The sequence below is a fragment of the Phalacrocorax aristotelis genome, chromosome 3 (genome assembly GCF_949628215.1).
Source record: "Phalacrocorax aristotelis chromosome 3, bGulAri2.1, whole genome shotgun sequence".
Taxonomy (NCBI): domain Eukaryota; kingdom Metazoa; phylum Chordata; class Aves; order Suliformes; family Phalacrocoracidae; genus Phalacrocorax; species Phalacrocorax aristotelis.
In genome coordinates, this window is record NC_134278.1 from 101,075,022 (window position 1) to 101,087,206 (window position 12,185).

Genomic DNA, 12,185 nt, shown 5'->3' on the forward strand with positions numbered 1-12,185 from the left:
TTGGGGAGGAAATCTCTAGCCTCCAACAACGAACAAGGAGGAACTGGAGTCAAAAGAGATAGCATAGATTATTTCTCCCTTAACAGTGTAACATGTGGAAGAGACTGCCTTGTGACCAAAGATTGCAGCAATTTTTCTTGAGAACACCCACTATATGTGGGTACAATTGTTCAGAGGTCAGACTACACAGCCATGACACAGAAGAATCCAGGCTAAATTTCTGGACTTTTTATCATACACTTCCTGTTATGTAACAGAGCAATTTGACTTCAGGAAAAAAAATTTGGGATTGTGTCCTTTGACAAATCCAGGGAGACAATCCTGTCACTGTAAGAAAATTACTAATTTGAATACCGGTATGAATACGGTACCTGCCACTACAGCAGGTAATGGTTTTGCGCTGGACTGTAGCCAAGTGATGGTAGCCTGTTGGAGTAACCCAGCAAGATACTGCAACCCACCTGGGTAACAACACAGAGCAAGGAACATGCTGAGGGCTGTCTTCTACTCTGTTGTCTGTGAGGCCCACAGCATTAGTAGCTTCTGTGTGACAGTATGCACTTTAGAAGGTCTCATTATTTCTGAGTTCTGGTTTGGAGATGTGTGTCTTACATTAAACACTTCCTCCAATTAATGCTTTGGCCACTTCCATAAATTAGTTCTGCTCAGGAGAAGCTTCACTAAATTCAATGAAAGAGAAATTATCCTCATATTAAACATTTTTTTCCATTGACTTTAAGATTTTTCTTGAAAAGAAACAAAATACTATTGAAAGCAGTGGGATTATTTTTTTCAATAAGGATTATTGATAAGAACTGAGAATGTTAGCTTTCATAGTTCCTTCACAGTAAGGACTAGTTACTCTCCAGCATACTCTGAACAGCTGTGATCATCCACTTTTATGAAAGATTAATTTGAGTGGAAAGACAACAGAGAAATCCTTTAAAGAAGACATGGAGAATGGAGAGCTTTTCTATGGGAGGATGGAAAAAGATGATTCACTTCTAACAGAACGGAGGCTGAAAAGGACTGGTCTTTCTACCCATCAGGCTCTTAAGCAGCATGAGATAAGGTGTATTTAAGCTAATGTTGGCTCAAAATCAAGTGGAATAAATTAACCAAGAATAAATTTACTCTAGAAATGCAGAAAAACCTTCTAGTACCAGAGCAGTGAGCTACTAGAAACACTTGCTTATAGCACTAGTGGGATCAAACAAGTTCTGCTTTCAAGTGGAGTTCAGTCAGTATATTGATGAAGTTGCCCAAAACAGAGAATCTGTTTTAAATGACCTAGCACATCCATTCAAGCATTATGTCCTTGAAGTCACCTGAAGCTACATTCAGAAGACCTATCTATCTAAGTGCCTCTTGTGTAAAACCAAGAATTAGATGCCAATGCCAGTTATAAAAACTCACAGAGCTTCCGCCCAGCTCTGCAGGCAAGCGATTGATTTGCTGATAGTCTAGCTCATAGCTAAATCTCAGGATTTGAAAATTGTGTGTTTTCAGGTAAGACATGATCATACTTTCACCCATCCAGCCTCACAAGAAAAAAAAAGGCAAGCCTTTCGATGAAACTAAGTTTAAAGCACATAAATGGAATATAGGAAGCCTGAATAAATTTTTTCCACTTCCTATGCATCCTGGGAGGTGCATGCAAAAATGCAGTCACCTGCTCAGAGTTGAGAGTTTTATGAGATAGCAAGATACCTACAAGTTATTCACTGTGATTTGCTCTTGTGAATCTAGTTCCTATACTCTGTAGAACTAGATGCTTTACTTAGGATGTAGAGAAGGAATTCAGCCACAGACAATCATCAGCTTTTTATGGGTTGCGCATTAATTATACCATCATCTAAATATTGTTAGAATGACCCCTGGTATAATTTCTGTGCAGGCCAGCTAGTACTCTTCCAAGCAATCCCCAGGCATAATTTGGGAGTTGGCATGGTCCGGGAGCAGATAGTCTGCATGCAGCAACTGTGCTCTGCAGGCTAACAGGATTTAATTTTGTTAACGTAGCCAGATCAAACTGGAAAGAATCTTGGCACTGTACACACACAGTAACTCCAGCTCAGTTTGGACCTCACCAGACATGAGATGACTCCATTCAGCCACTGTTTCTGCTCCATGTTGTGAAACAGGGTACGCTAGCAGAAAGGCAGTACTGGATGCGATAGTGCTGAAGTCCTGTGCCCAGACTAAAAGGTCCTCAGAGTTTGGTACAGGAACAATCTATTGGCTCTCAATATCCAGAGCAAATCTGGCAGGGTCAACAATGAGCTAGTTCTAACAAGACCAGCTGTTACCAAGCTGGGGTACTGATGGGCCTCTCTGCACTGTTCTCCACAGCATTTCCGCTAGCAACATACCTTATTAGCTCATTCACAATGCAAGATCCAAGTGATGACTGTGCATGCACTGGTGTTAAGTCTTGATCTTACAGGCTTGCCTACCACCCAGAGCACCAGTGGCTGCACTGAAATACCTTAGTGACTTTGAGGGAACCAGCCCTGTTCCACTAGGTTCAGCACTGAAATCAATTTCTGGACACTTGATGCCTTTAACCTGTCAAACAGATTAAGCTAAAATATAAATAGATTGTGAATATTTATGTTTTTATATATATGTATATGCAAATATACATCAAGTTATACAGCCCACATATATGAATTTAAATGATAATTATATGATAAAATTTAAAAACTTTTAAATTATAAAAACCTGAACATCTTTCAACACAAACCTCATACAAGACAAAAACATTTTGTATATTTGTTCCAGCTTAAATTTGACAGCAGAAATAAAGCTGCAAAACAGAATTACAGACCATGGTCCAGTACTTTGTTATCCAGCATTGTGATAAATATAATACCTATGTTACAATCCTCCGTAATATATGTAGCTTTTACAGAATAGGGTTCCTCTGACTGCAAAAAGAGGTAAGTGCCTGGCAAACCCAATGTATTTATACATGTCACTGTATGTTATTGGTGCATCACAAATGAAGTACAGAAATATACTGGATGTTCACTTACAGCAATAGTGTATCATTAGAAAACAGAACACTGCAACTGCAAATTCTTTTGTTATTGTTGTTATGGGTGGAAAAAAAACCACTGAAGCAATTCCACAAGATCCAACATCCCTGTTTGATTAGTGACATGTGAACATCCCTGCAGAACAGTCACACATCATATCTGAACTCCAGTCAGTGCTCATTTTCAGAATGTGTTGCATAGCTGTTCCTTCTGTGTAAGATGATCTTGCCCTCTGCTTCCCCAGTTCAGAACAGTCATTAAGAAAAGAAACTTTGCTCCCTGGAAGACATAGGGACTATAGTTTATAATGAATCCACTAAAGAAAGCAGCATTATCCCTGGAGAGGTGAATAGTTGTGTGCCCACCTTGTTGCCCTTTCATTTGTTTTTTTTTGGGGGGTTTTGAAAGTCATTTACTGCAACACACTGAGAAACAGGAGATAAACACAGTTAACTCAGCCATTCTCCCATGGTATTCTGCTGCTTCTTGCTGGGTCTCTTTTTCACATACTTCATGTACTCTATTTACTTCTTGGGTTCAAAGTTTTCCTTTCCTTGCTTTTTTATTTTTAATCATGCTTCACTTGGCTCACTCGTCCTTGCACCTCCAGTCTTTGTTGTTTTCAGTCTTTAATGATGATCTTTCAGTTAAGAGCTCACCAAAGTGTAGATCATGCTGAATGTAAAAGAAAGACACAATATGAAAGTATCCTTTTGAAACATACAGAGCACTTTTTGATTTTTATAACCCTTTACTGTCTGTTCTTCATGTGTGACTGTAATGGCCTGTGCTTTCCTCTGCATTCTTTCTCTCTACGGCATCTTAATTATGGTGCATTCAAGATGGGTATCAAAAAGCACTCAAGAAATAACAAATTCATTATCGACATCCTACTGCACCACAAGCTGTGTTTGAGCTTATTGAAGTGCAGCCTGATGTCTGAATTTGAACAGTGAAGAAACAAAACCATTTTGCTTTAGCATATTTCATCTTTAGAACTTCAACCAGCAACTCTCGGCAGGGCAGGCAAGGTTTCCCATAAAACTACATTATTTTGTTTCCTCTGGAAAAAACTCCATGCAGTAGAGGAAACACAAAATGCAGACACCAGCTGGAGTGAATCCATACATATTAAATGCAACTCTGAAAAGCAAAGAAATCACAGTATATTGCCACGGCTCCACTTTACTGCAATTCTAATTCCAACAATACCCAGAAAAGCACAGCAAAATTGAATGTAATTGATACTATTTTATTTAGCACCAGGTGCTAAATAAACCAGATTTTGGCTTATGGCCACATCTTAGAAGGAAGGAAGCAGTGCTCAGAGGAAGCTGCACAACAGTAGAGTCCCAGCAGAAATGCTAGACCACACAACAAGGCTGACTTTGACAGGGTCTTTTAGCCAACACAGAAATGTGGGGTTAAAAACGCTTGTCTCTCCAGCCATGCCTTGCCACCTCTCCTTGCACTACCAACAGAGCTTGTCTAGCATAACTGTCGTGCTCTCGAACCTTGCTCCTGTGAAGAGGACTGGCAGGCAAAGGTGCTCAGCCCAAATCCACAAAGCTACTGGATGCTAAACTGCTCAGATTCTCATGTCCCAACCATCTTAGTGTGAGTTAGGCGCCTACCAGCTTCTGTGAGACTAGGCCCTTCTACTTTCTTTCTCTCTCTCATGTATGCAGACACAGGGAGGTATGGACAGAAAACTTTGCTGTCGATAATATTTAAAAGTAATATTGAGAAACAACAACCTGCATCAATGACTCCTCAAGATACGGGGAACAACAGAACAGATAATGGACCAGTGATTAAAGGAGAAATAACATTTATCTTCGTCCACTAGCATACAAACCTGCCTTACAGAGGGATTACTGCATGCAAGCCTGGCTTGAAGAGGCACTCTAGTCAAACACATTATGGAAGAAGGAGTAGAAAGGCATCATAAAATAACACCTCCATTTAAAGTGTGTTAACCTTTGTGGTCAAGTAGTTTTATGGTGTGATTACAGGGGTGACGAAAAGCACAGGGATTCTGTTGAGGCCTTACCTTAAATATGATCCTCACATATTCTTGCACTGGGCATTTGTGACTGTGCACTAAGGACATGTGACAGCTGAAAGGGGCAGGGGCAACAATACACAACTGGGGTAGATATCTTCAAGAATGTACTTAAATTAGGGGTTTGGACTGTGCACAGGCTTACCCTGCAATGAAAGGGAGGCTGTAGGACCAGCCATGGTGCACCCCATCTTCCTACCCACTGTCTACCTACCCATTTACTTACCATCTTTAGCATCTGATCATTTGAAATGATCAGCAGACATAGTATTTTTCTTATGATTCTCTTGATCATTTCAAGAGAATCATAAGAACATTAGAATTTTTATTTGATGTAATACCATTATCATAACATTTGCTATTTCACCCATCCTAAAAGACTGTGCAGAGGAGCAAAAATTTTTTCCTTGGGTTGGCCCTGGGGCCTGGCTCAGGCCTTAGATAAAACACTTAATATTCTGTACTGAGGTGCTGGCAGATATAAGCACATGCTGCTCTAAGTGGGCATGCTTCCCTGAATCATGATCAGAGCAAGTTTTATAAGACTAAGGAAATGAGCCAGTTGGTTCCAGTCATTCCTAAATACAATTTCACACGTCAAATGAAAATCAGCTACTACTTCCTTAGTGAAATGACCAGACTTACCAGTACAGATAGTAGAAGAAGGAAAGAAGATAGAAAGCTAGCTTACACCAGGCCTCTTTTTGACAGTAACTCAAGGTATCTGCATTCATGACTGCAGGTGGGTCATATGCTAGCTCTGAACTATCTGCTGGGCAACGAAAATACCTGAAAGAGCAGGAGAAGACATCTAGAATGACTTTGTAACATTCTGTATTAATTATGTGCAGATATACTCCCTCCTGATCACCAGCTCAGAAGACATACATCTTCCATGATATAGGAAGAATTTTCCACTCTTTTTCAACCCTCTATTTCTGGACGTTGTTAAAATCAGGACACTAGTGCAAGCAGACCGCTCTTATAGAACCAAGCAATTAATGAATGTAGACTTTCTGTGTTCTATTAATTCTTTAGGTTGAAACATTCCCCCTTCCTATAATGTTATTTCTGGCTTACTCACTAATAACTTACATATTGTGACTGACAATATGTGGCGGCTTGTGATCACAGCATGGAGGAAGGATTACTGGGCCTTAACTGCATCTACACAACTGATTTCAGACATGATGAAAGGTGACAGTCTCTACCAACTGATAGCTCAGTTCCTCCAACTCTGAAAAGGAAAAAAGTCAATACGGAGTAGGATAAAAGCTGGCTGACTACCGTTTTCTACATGTAGCACTGCTCAAAAATTTATCATCCAAATAATTTTTATTAGAAAATGTGTTTCTTCTTACATAGGAGAAATTTCTAATTATTCTCAACAATGACTGGATGTTTGAGAAAACCCTAACAAAAGAATTTTTTTTTTTGCAAAGACGCTTTTGTCTCAGTTACTTTGCAGTAAAAAGCAAAGGCAAATCAAAAAAAGAAGTCCTCGAAGTTAACAAACTGCTTTAAGATCAGCATGAATCAGATGAAATATTGTTATTTCTGTTGTTCTGAAATAGTAATGTAACCACTGAAGGTTGCTGTGATTGCTCATAGATGGATAGATATAAAACCCCCATACAATTGATCAGCTGCAAACTTTGAAGTAAATGTTCTCCTAAAAACCTTGCCTTCCTCCCTTCGTCCTTTCCAATAGTCACATCCAGTTACAATCTCTAATAACACTGCAAATTCTTTTACAGATACCATAGATGAAACCTTGCTTAATTATCTTCATTGGTATGAAGATATTACACAGTATCTTCCCATGGTTTTGTGCAGAACTTCACAATGAACCCAAACCTGTCTGTGGTTAAAACAGCAGAAATTATGGAATAATTACAGCAAAGCATACAGAGAACCATGGAAACAAAGCAAAGAAAAAGTTCCAAAGGTTGATATCATTATTTAGAGTCTGATCATTTTCACCTTTTTTTACTTTTTAAACCAGTACTATTGTCGCACTTTGGTTGTTAATCCTTAGTAAAACAGTATCATAAAACATTTTTATTTTTATTGCACCCAGCCAACAGGGAGAAAAGTACTCGTAGTTTCACTCCATCTAGCTTTCTGAGAACTATACTGTGACTCCAACTTCTGAATAATACACTTTATCATATGACTCTGCATTACTACCAGCCTTCTGCAGAAAACAGTGTAAAAAAGCTACTACTTTTTAGTTCCTGGTTGAGATAACGGTTTTGCCTTCTTTACAGAAGTATTCTTCAATCTACTTCACAAGAGGAGCTATCTGCTGCCATATGTAGCTTTGTAACACAAAGAGACCCTGACAGACAAAAATCATCTCTGCTTTTACAAACACTGTGTAAATGCAAAACTAGTGAAGACTCCAGACTGACAATCACAAAAACTGATGTCTCTTGGCTATTTTCAGAAGCAACAGAAGGCTGATCCTCCACTAGAATGCAGAGGAAGGTGCTGCAGCAGCAGCTGCACTGCCTGTCCACAAAACATTAAAGCTGCTCAATAGCAGGTCTTAATGTGATCAACACTGAAAGCCCCTCAGTGAATATAAGCACATAGCAGAGATCCAGGGTGGAAACACTCCCCACTTTTTCATGTGGGCAGGGTGGAGACAACAGCTCTTCATCTGCTGCAAACCCTATTCCAAGAGTCCCTACGAGAAACTTATCTTGCAGAACAGAAACTCTACTGTACGGCAAGAAACAACTTATTTTATACTGAGGGGAAAAAAAAAAAAAAGCATAAAGCTGCCAAAGGAGATGAGAAGCAAAATTCTGTCAACCTACCCAGTCTCTATTTCATAACTCCAATGGAAAGGTTTCCTTGCTAGGGCGCAATAAATAGGTCCAAGATCTTTCAGATATGAACAGCCTTACAACTCCCTACCCGTGAAGTATTTAGAGCCTCACCAAATTCCACTTTCAGATTCCAGCCTATTTAATTTCCAAGTTTTCATTCAGCTGCGGTGAGTACATCCTGACACTCTTTGGAATATTTACCTAAGTTAGTAACTGAAAGCGCTGTCTATATTATTATGTGCTTTCGTTACCTGTCCTAAATGTTCATGAAAAATATTTATTACTTCTCTGGAACTATGAGTTTCAGTTGCTTATAGGCAAAAGCTTCTAGGCAAATGATATTCAGCCATACTCCTAGCACTGCATTTCATAGTTCATACAATCCGCATTTGTGCCAAGTTGGCAAATAAGGCTAATAAGCAGTCAGCATATAAAAGATGGGCTTACCTCCAGAAATGATAAAAAAGCAAAGGAACATTTAAACCCAGTGTGAGCCACTCTTGAGCGCACAAAAACATTATGCAGAAAAGACTATGGATAGAGTATTCCGGCAACACCAGCTAAAAAGAAAGCAACAGAAACAACAGATGTCAGTAAAATACCTCTTTGATTTTACTCACCTAATCAGTCTTTCAGAAAACAACCAATCTCTATAAGTCTCCTGTGTGCCTCTGACTGTCCCTAGACATACCTCAGTTGACAGACAGCTTGGCTAGGAGCAATGAGCACAACACACGGTGCCAGGTTTGTCCAGGTTCTAACCATGGCTGTACTCCAGGGGCTTGTTGAGGGGCATGGGACAAATCATTTACTCTCTTAGCTGGTGCTCCAGATTTCTGTCTACAAAATGTAGATTATATTACTGCATCCCTCACAGAAGCATTGAGAGACTAAATGAATGCCTGTAAAAGAGTTCTTAAAGAAGTAAGTTTCATTACTGATGAATTCAGAAAGAAAATAATAAAGCCATTACTGATGCTTCACTTCTGTATTGGAGGAGCATCCTTGGAAAAAGGCTGCTTCTACCATTCTGGTCCGTTATATACACCCTAAAGAGATCAAATCTGTTACTCAGTGTTGTGAGCTAAAACCCACTAAGACAGGAAACTCACTTCCTTAGTAAATCCATGGCTCCCCATACTACTTGTTTCAGACCCAAGATGATTCTTTCTATTAAAAGAGAAAGTGAGTGGGCAGCTGGCAGAAACAGAAATTTATGTGATGTTGATTCAGAGTAGTTATTTCTAAAGGCATTTTGCTTTTTCACTGCTTTCCCATTTCTGAGCTGGCTTTCCTCTCTTGTTTTCTTCCAATATCTTTTCTCAGAAATCTCTATTTCTCTTCTTCATTCAAGTCATAGAAGAGATTAATTTCCAGCAGTGCGTATTTCTCAAAGCTAGACAATCCCATGCACAGTTCATCTGTGTCTCTTGCTGCCTCTTGGAGCTACAACAACCAAGGGTAAATCACAAAAACCATTTGAGGGGCTTCTTTTGATGTAAATTCATGTTCATCTGTCAAATAAAGTGAGCCCTGTTCTTTAACACGATGTAAAACCTAATACACAGCTACTCCCAATGCCTACTTACTTCCATACAGCTGTGCTGCAACGAATTCCATCTTCTTGGTTCTAGGAGTCTTTCCACCTCACATGGAACATATTTTTTTTTTACTGTCATTTAACCTCACTACTTAAAGTAGTTAACACATTTGGATATCTCTGTGTCTACACCTTCAACTTAAACATTCTCAAAAGCTTATCTTATGTGGATGACAAATCATAATACAATTACATAGTTCAGATTCCATATGGTAGTTATTTATCAATGATGGATTTTTTTTTTTTTTCATTTTTAGAACATGATTTACAGCATGACTATAACCTTTCCCCAAAGAATGATTCATCTTCATCACAAACTGCAGACAAGGAAGGTCTTCATGCTGTATGTCTACTCACTAAACATCACAACACTTAAAAGCAATTTACCTTCATTATCACATATTTGATTTCTGATTCCAACACAATCCACAAACTTCGCAAGAACACAACCCTTGTGTCTGATCAGTGGACTGGCTGGTAATAACATGGAAGGAAACCCAGGGTGAAAATTTATGCAGCGCATAAAAAGCAAAACAAAAGATCTGATGTGAAGCTAGAAAGGAAACAAAGGAAGCAGTGGACTCTCAGTCACAGTTTCTGGTGTAAATTAAATCTACCTATGCTTTTGACAGAACAATAAATACATGTCTCTTCACCCTTTTCTTGGATTGATATATTCCTGTGGACATAAATAAATAAAGGATCAGTGCTGATCACAGTTCCTGAAAAGAATTCATGCAAAGAATCAAAGAAAGCCAAGCCTGCAAAGCCAAATACAGTTTATGTTCAGGTGACTTATGTAAGATACCAAATCTAAAAGGAGGTGAGAGAATTGAAACCATACAGTATAGAAAGGTACTAACAGTAAGGCTTGTGAGGAAAAGTAAACTGAATAGGTGAATAACTAAATAACTTAAAAATAACATTGCCTCAGTTCTTGGCTGTAAGAATCATCCCGCAGTTTGAGGCAAAGTCCTCTGAAACCAGTGAAAACTTTCAATCAACTTTAGCAAACACTGTATTTGGCTTCTGGAGAGAAGAAAGCTGTTTGAGAAACAAGGTGCAGTCAATCCTTGCTATTTCTGCTGAGGCAGTCAACTGCAATAGTAACTTCTGTGATACAGACAGCTGTGCAATAGGAATTAAACTAACATCTTTAATTCATTTCTGGGAGAACACATGAAGCTGTCAGATAGTAAACATGTTAGGATATAAACAGTATACTTCTATTTTGAACGAGGAACACCCTGATTCAGATAAAAACCTCTGCTTTCTGACATTGCTCAAGATGAAGTCTCAAGATGCTTATGGAACAGAGAATTAAAGGAGAAACTGGCAAAGCAGCACAGTTCTTAAGGGCTGCAACTTGGTCGTTCTGAGTCCCAAGCTAATGAATGCATTACAAATTTATCACCCGAAATTCTGCTGGCTGACATTTACCTGTGGAAAACCACAGGAAAGCTTGAAAAGGAAGTCAGCTTCTAGACCAAGATGCCACTAATCAGAAACACCTGTTGCTATAACATAAGCAAGGGAAAGAAACTACTATACCTTTCTAAGTTTTGCTCTGATATGTATATCTAAGTAAATATACATATCAGTAGATATTCAAAATCCTTATTCCCAATCCACCATTTGCATTTAAACCATAAAATCTTAGGTAGATATCATAGATCATTACCATCTCACCATAAATATTCAACACATCCTCCTACAAAGTAGTACACACATACATGCACACGTAGATGGAGTCTTCCCCTCTAATTTCAAAGAAAATAAGGCTTTGCTGTGTATAGACATCTAGGCTTGGCTGAACCAAAGATGGGAAAACAATCACTGAAGCTAACCACCTGTCAGCAGCTTCTTTGTGTTTATAGGAATACAAAGACATCTGTAGATTGCAACTGCAGAAGGGCATCTCTCAGGAAGCTCAGTCCTAAATAATTTTATTCAGTTTCCTATTTCCTAAATACATTGTTTTTCGTATACAAAAGATAAACCCATCTTTTTCTGTCAGCACTTTTCCTCCTTATTCTGTTTATTTCATATAGACACCTCCTTCTCAAATGTAATTTTGCTTTTACAGAACGTTGTATCATTTTTACATAGAATGACTCTTACAGTTTGTCTCACCAGTGAACACAGCACATAAAATACCTCACAGAAACCAAAACTTGGAAGATATTATAGCAGGAATAGTAATCTCTCTTCAACAATGCTATTAAATTCTTATGCTTAGAAAATCAACCGTAACAAGGGAATCAAACTGTCTTCCCAGTCACTGTTAAGCCACTGAAATGTCAAGACCTCATGCTTCTTTCCAGCACTTTGCTTAGGACCAATACTCCTGAGTGCTACACAATAATAGTAATTCTCACAGAATTGCTGTTTCTTCCCCCAAAAGACTGAGTCTTCATCAATCTCCATCTGTGCATGCCAGCCTTCACACTGTAACCACAGATTTTACACCATACCACCATACCCAGAAATTGCCAGCCATTAGACACTCTACCCTTCCTAGGGTTTCTGAGAGTCTTCATTACACTGTTAGAGGCTGAGACGGCTTCAGTCCTTAATACTTGCCTTCTCCTCCCACAGATGGCAGGGAAAAAAACAAAAAGAAATGGAGGATGGGTCTTCTT

The 12,185-nt window shown here is 38.9% G+C and overlaps 1 protein-coding gene across 1 annotated transcript in view; it reads right to left on the reverse strand.

Moving 5' to 3' along the window:
- Positions 1–2,598: 2,598 nt before the first annotated feature.
- The window catches only part of CNIH3 (cornichon family AMPA receptor auxiliary protein 3), a 53,585-nt gene continuing 43,998 nt past the window's right edge, over positions 2,599–12,185 (reverse strand). The window contains exons 4-6 of the mRNA XM_075088773.1: positions 8,391–8,503; positions 5,752–5,895; positions 2,599–3,716 (exon numbers count right to left, since the gene is read on the reverse strand). Of these exons, the coding sequence (XP_074944874.1) occupies positions 3,689–3,716; positions 5,752–5,895; positions 8,391–8,503 (285 nt within the window). The 3' untranslated portion in view covers positions 2,599–3,688. The remainder of the gene's footprint in view (positions 3,717–5,751; positions 5,896–8,390; positions 8,504–12,185) is intronic.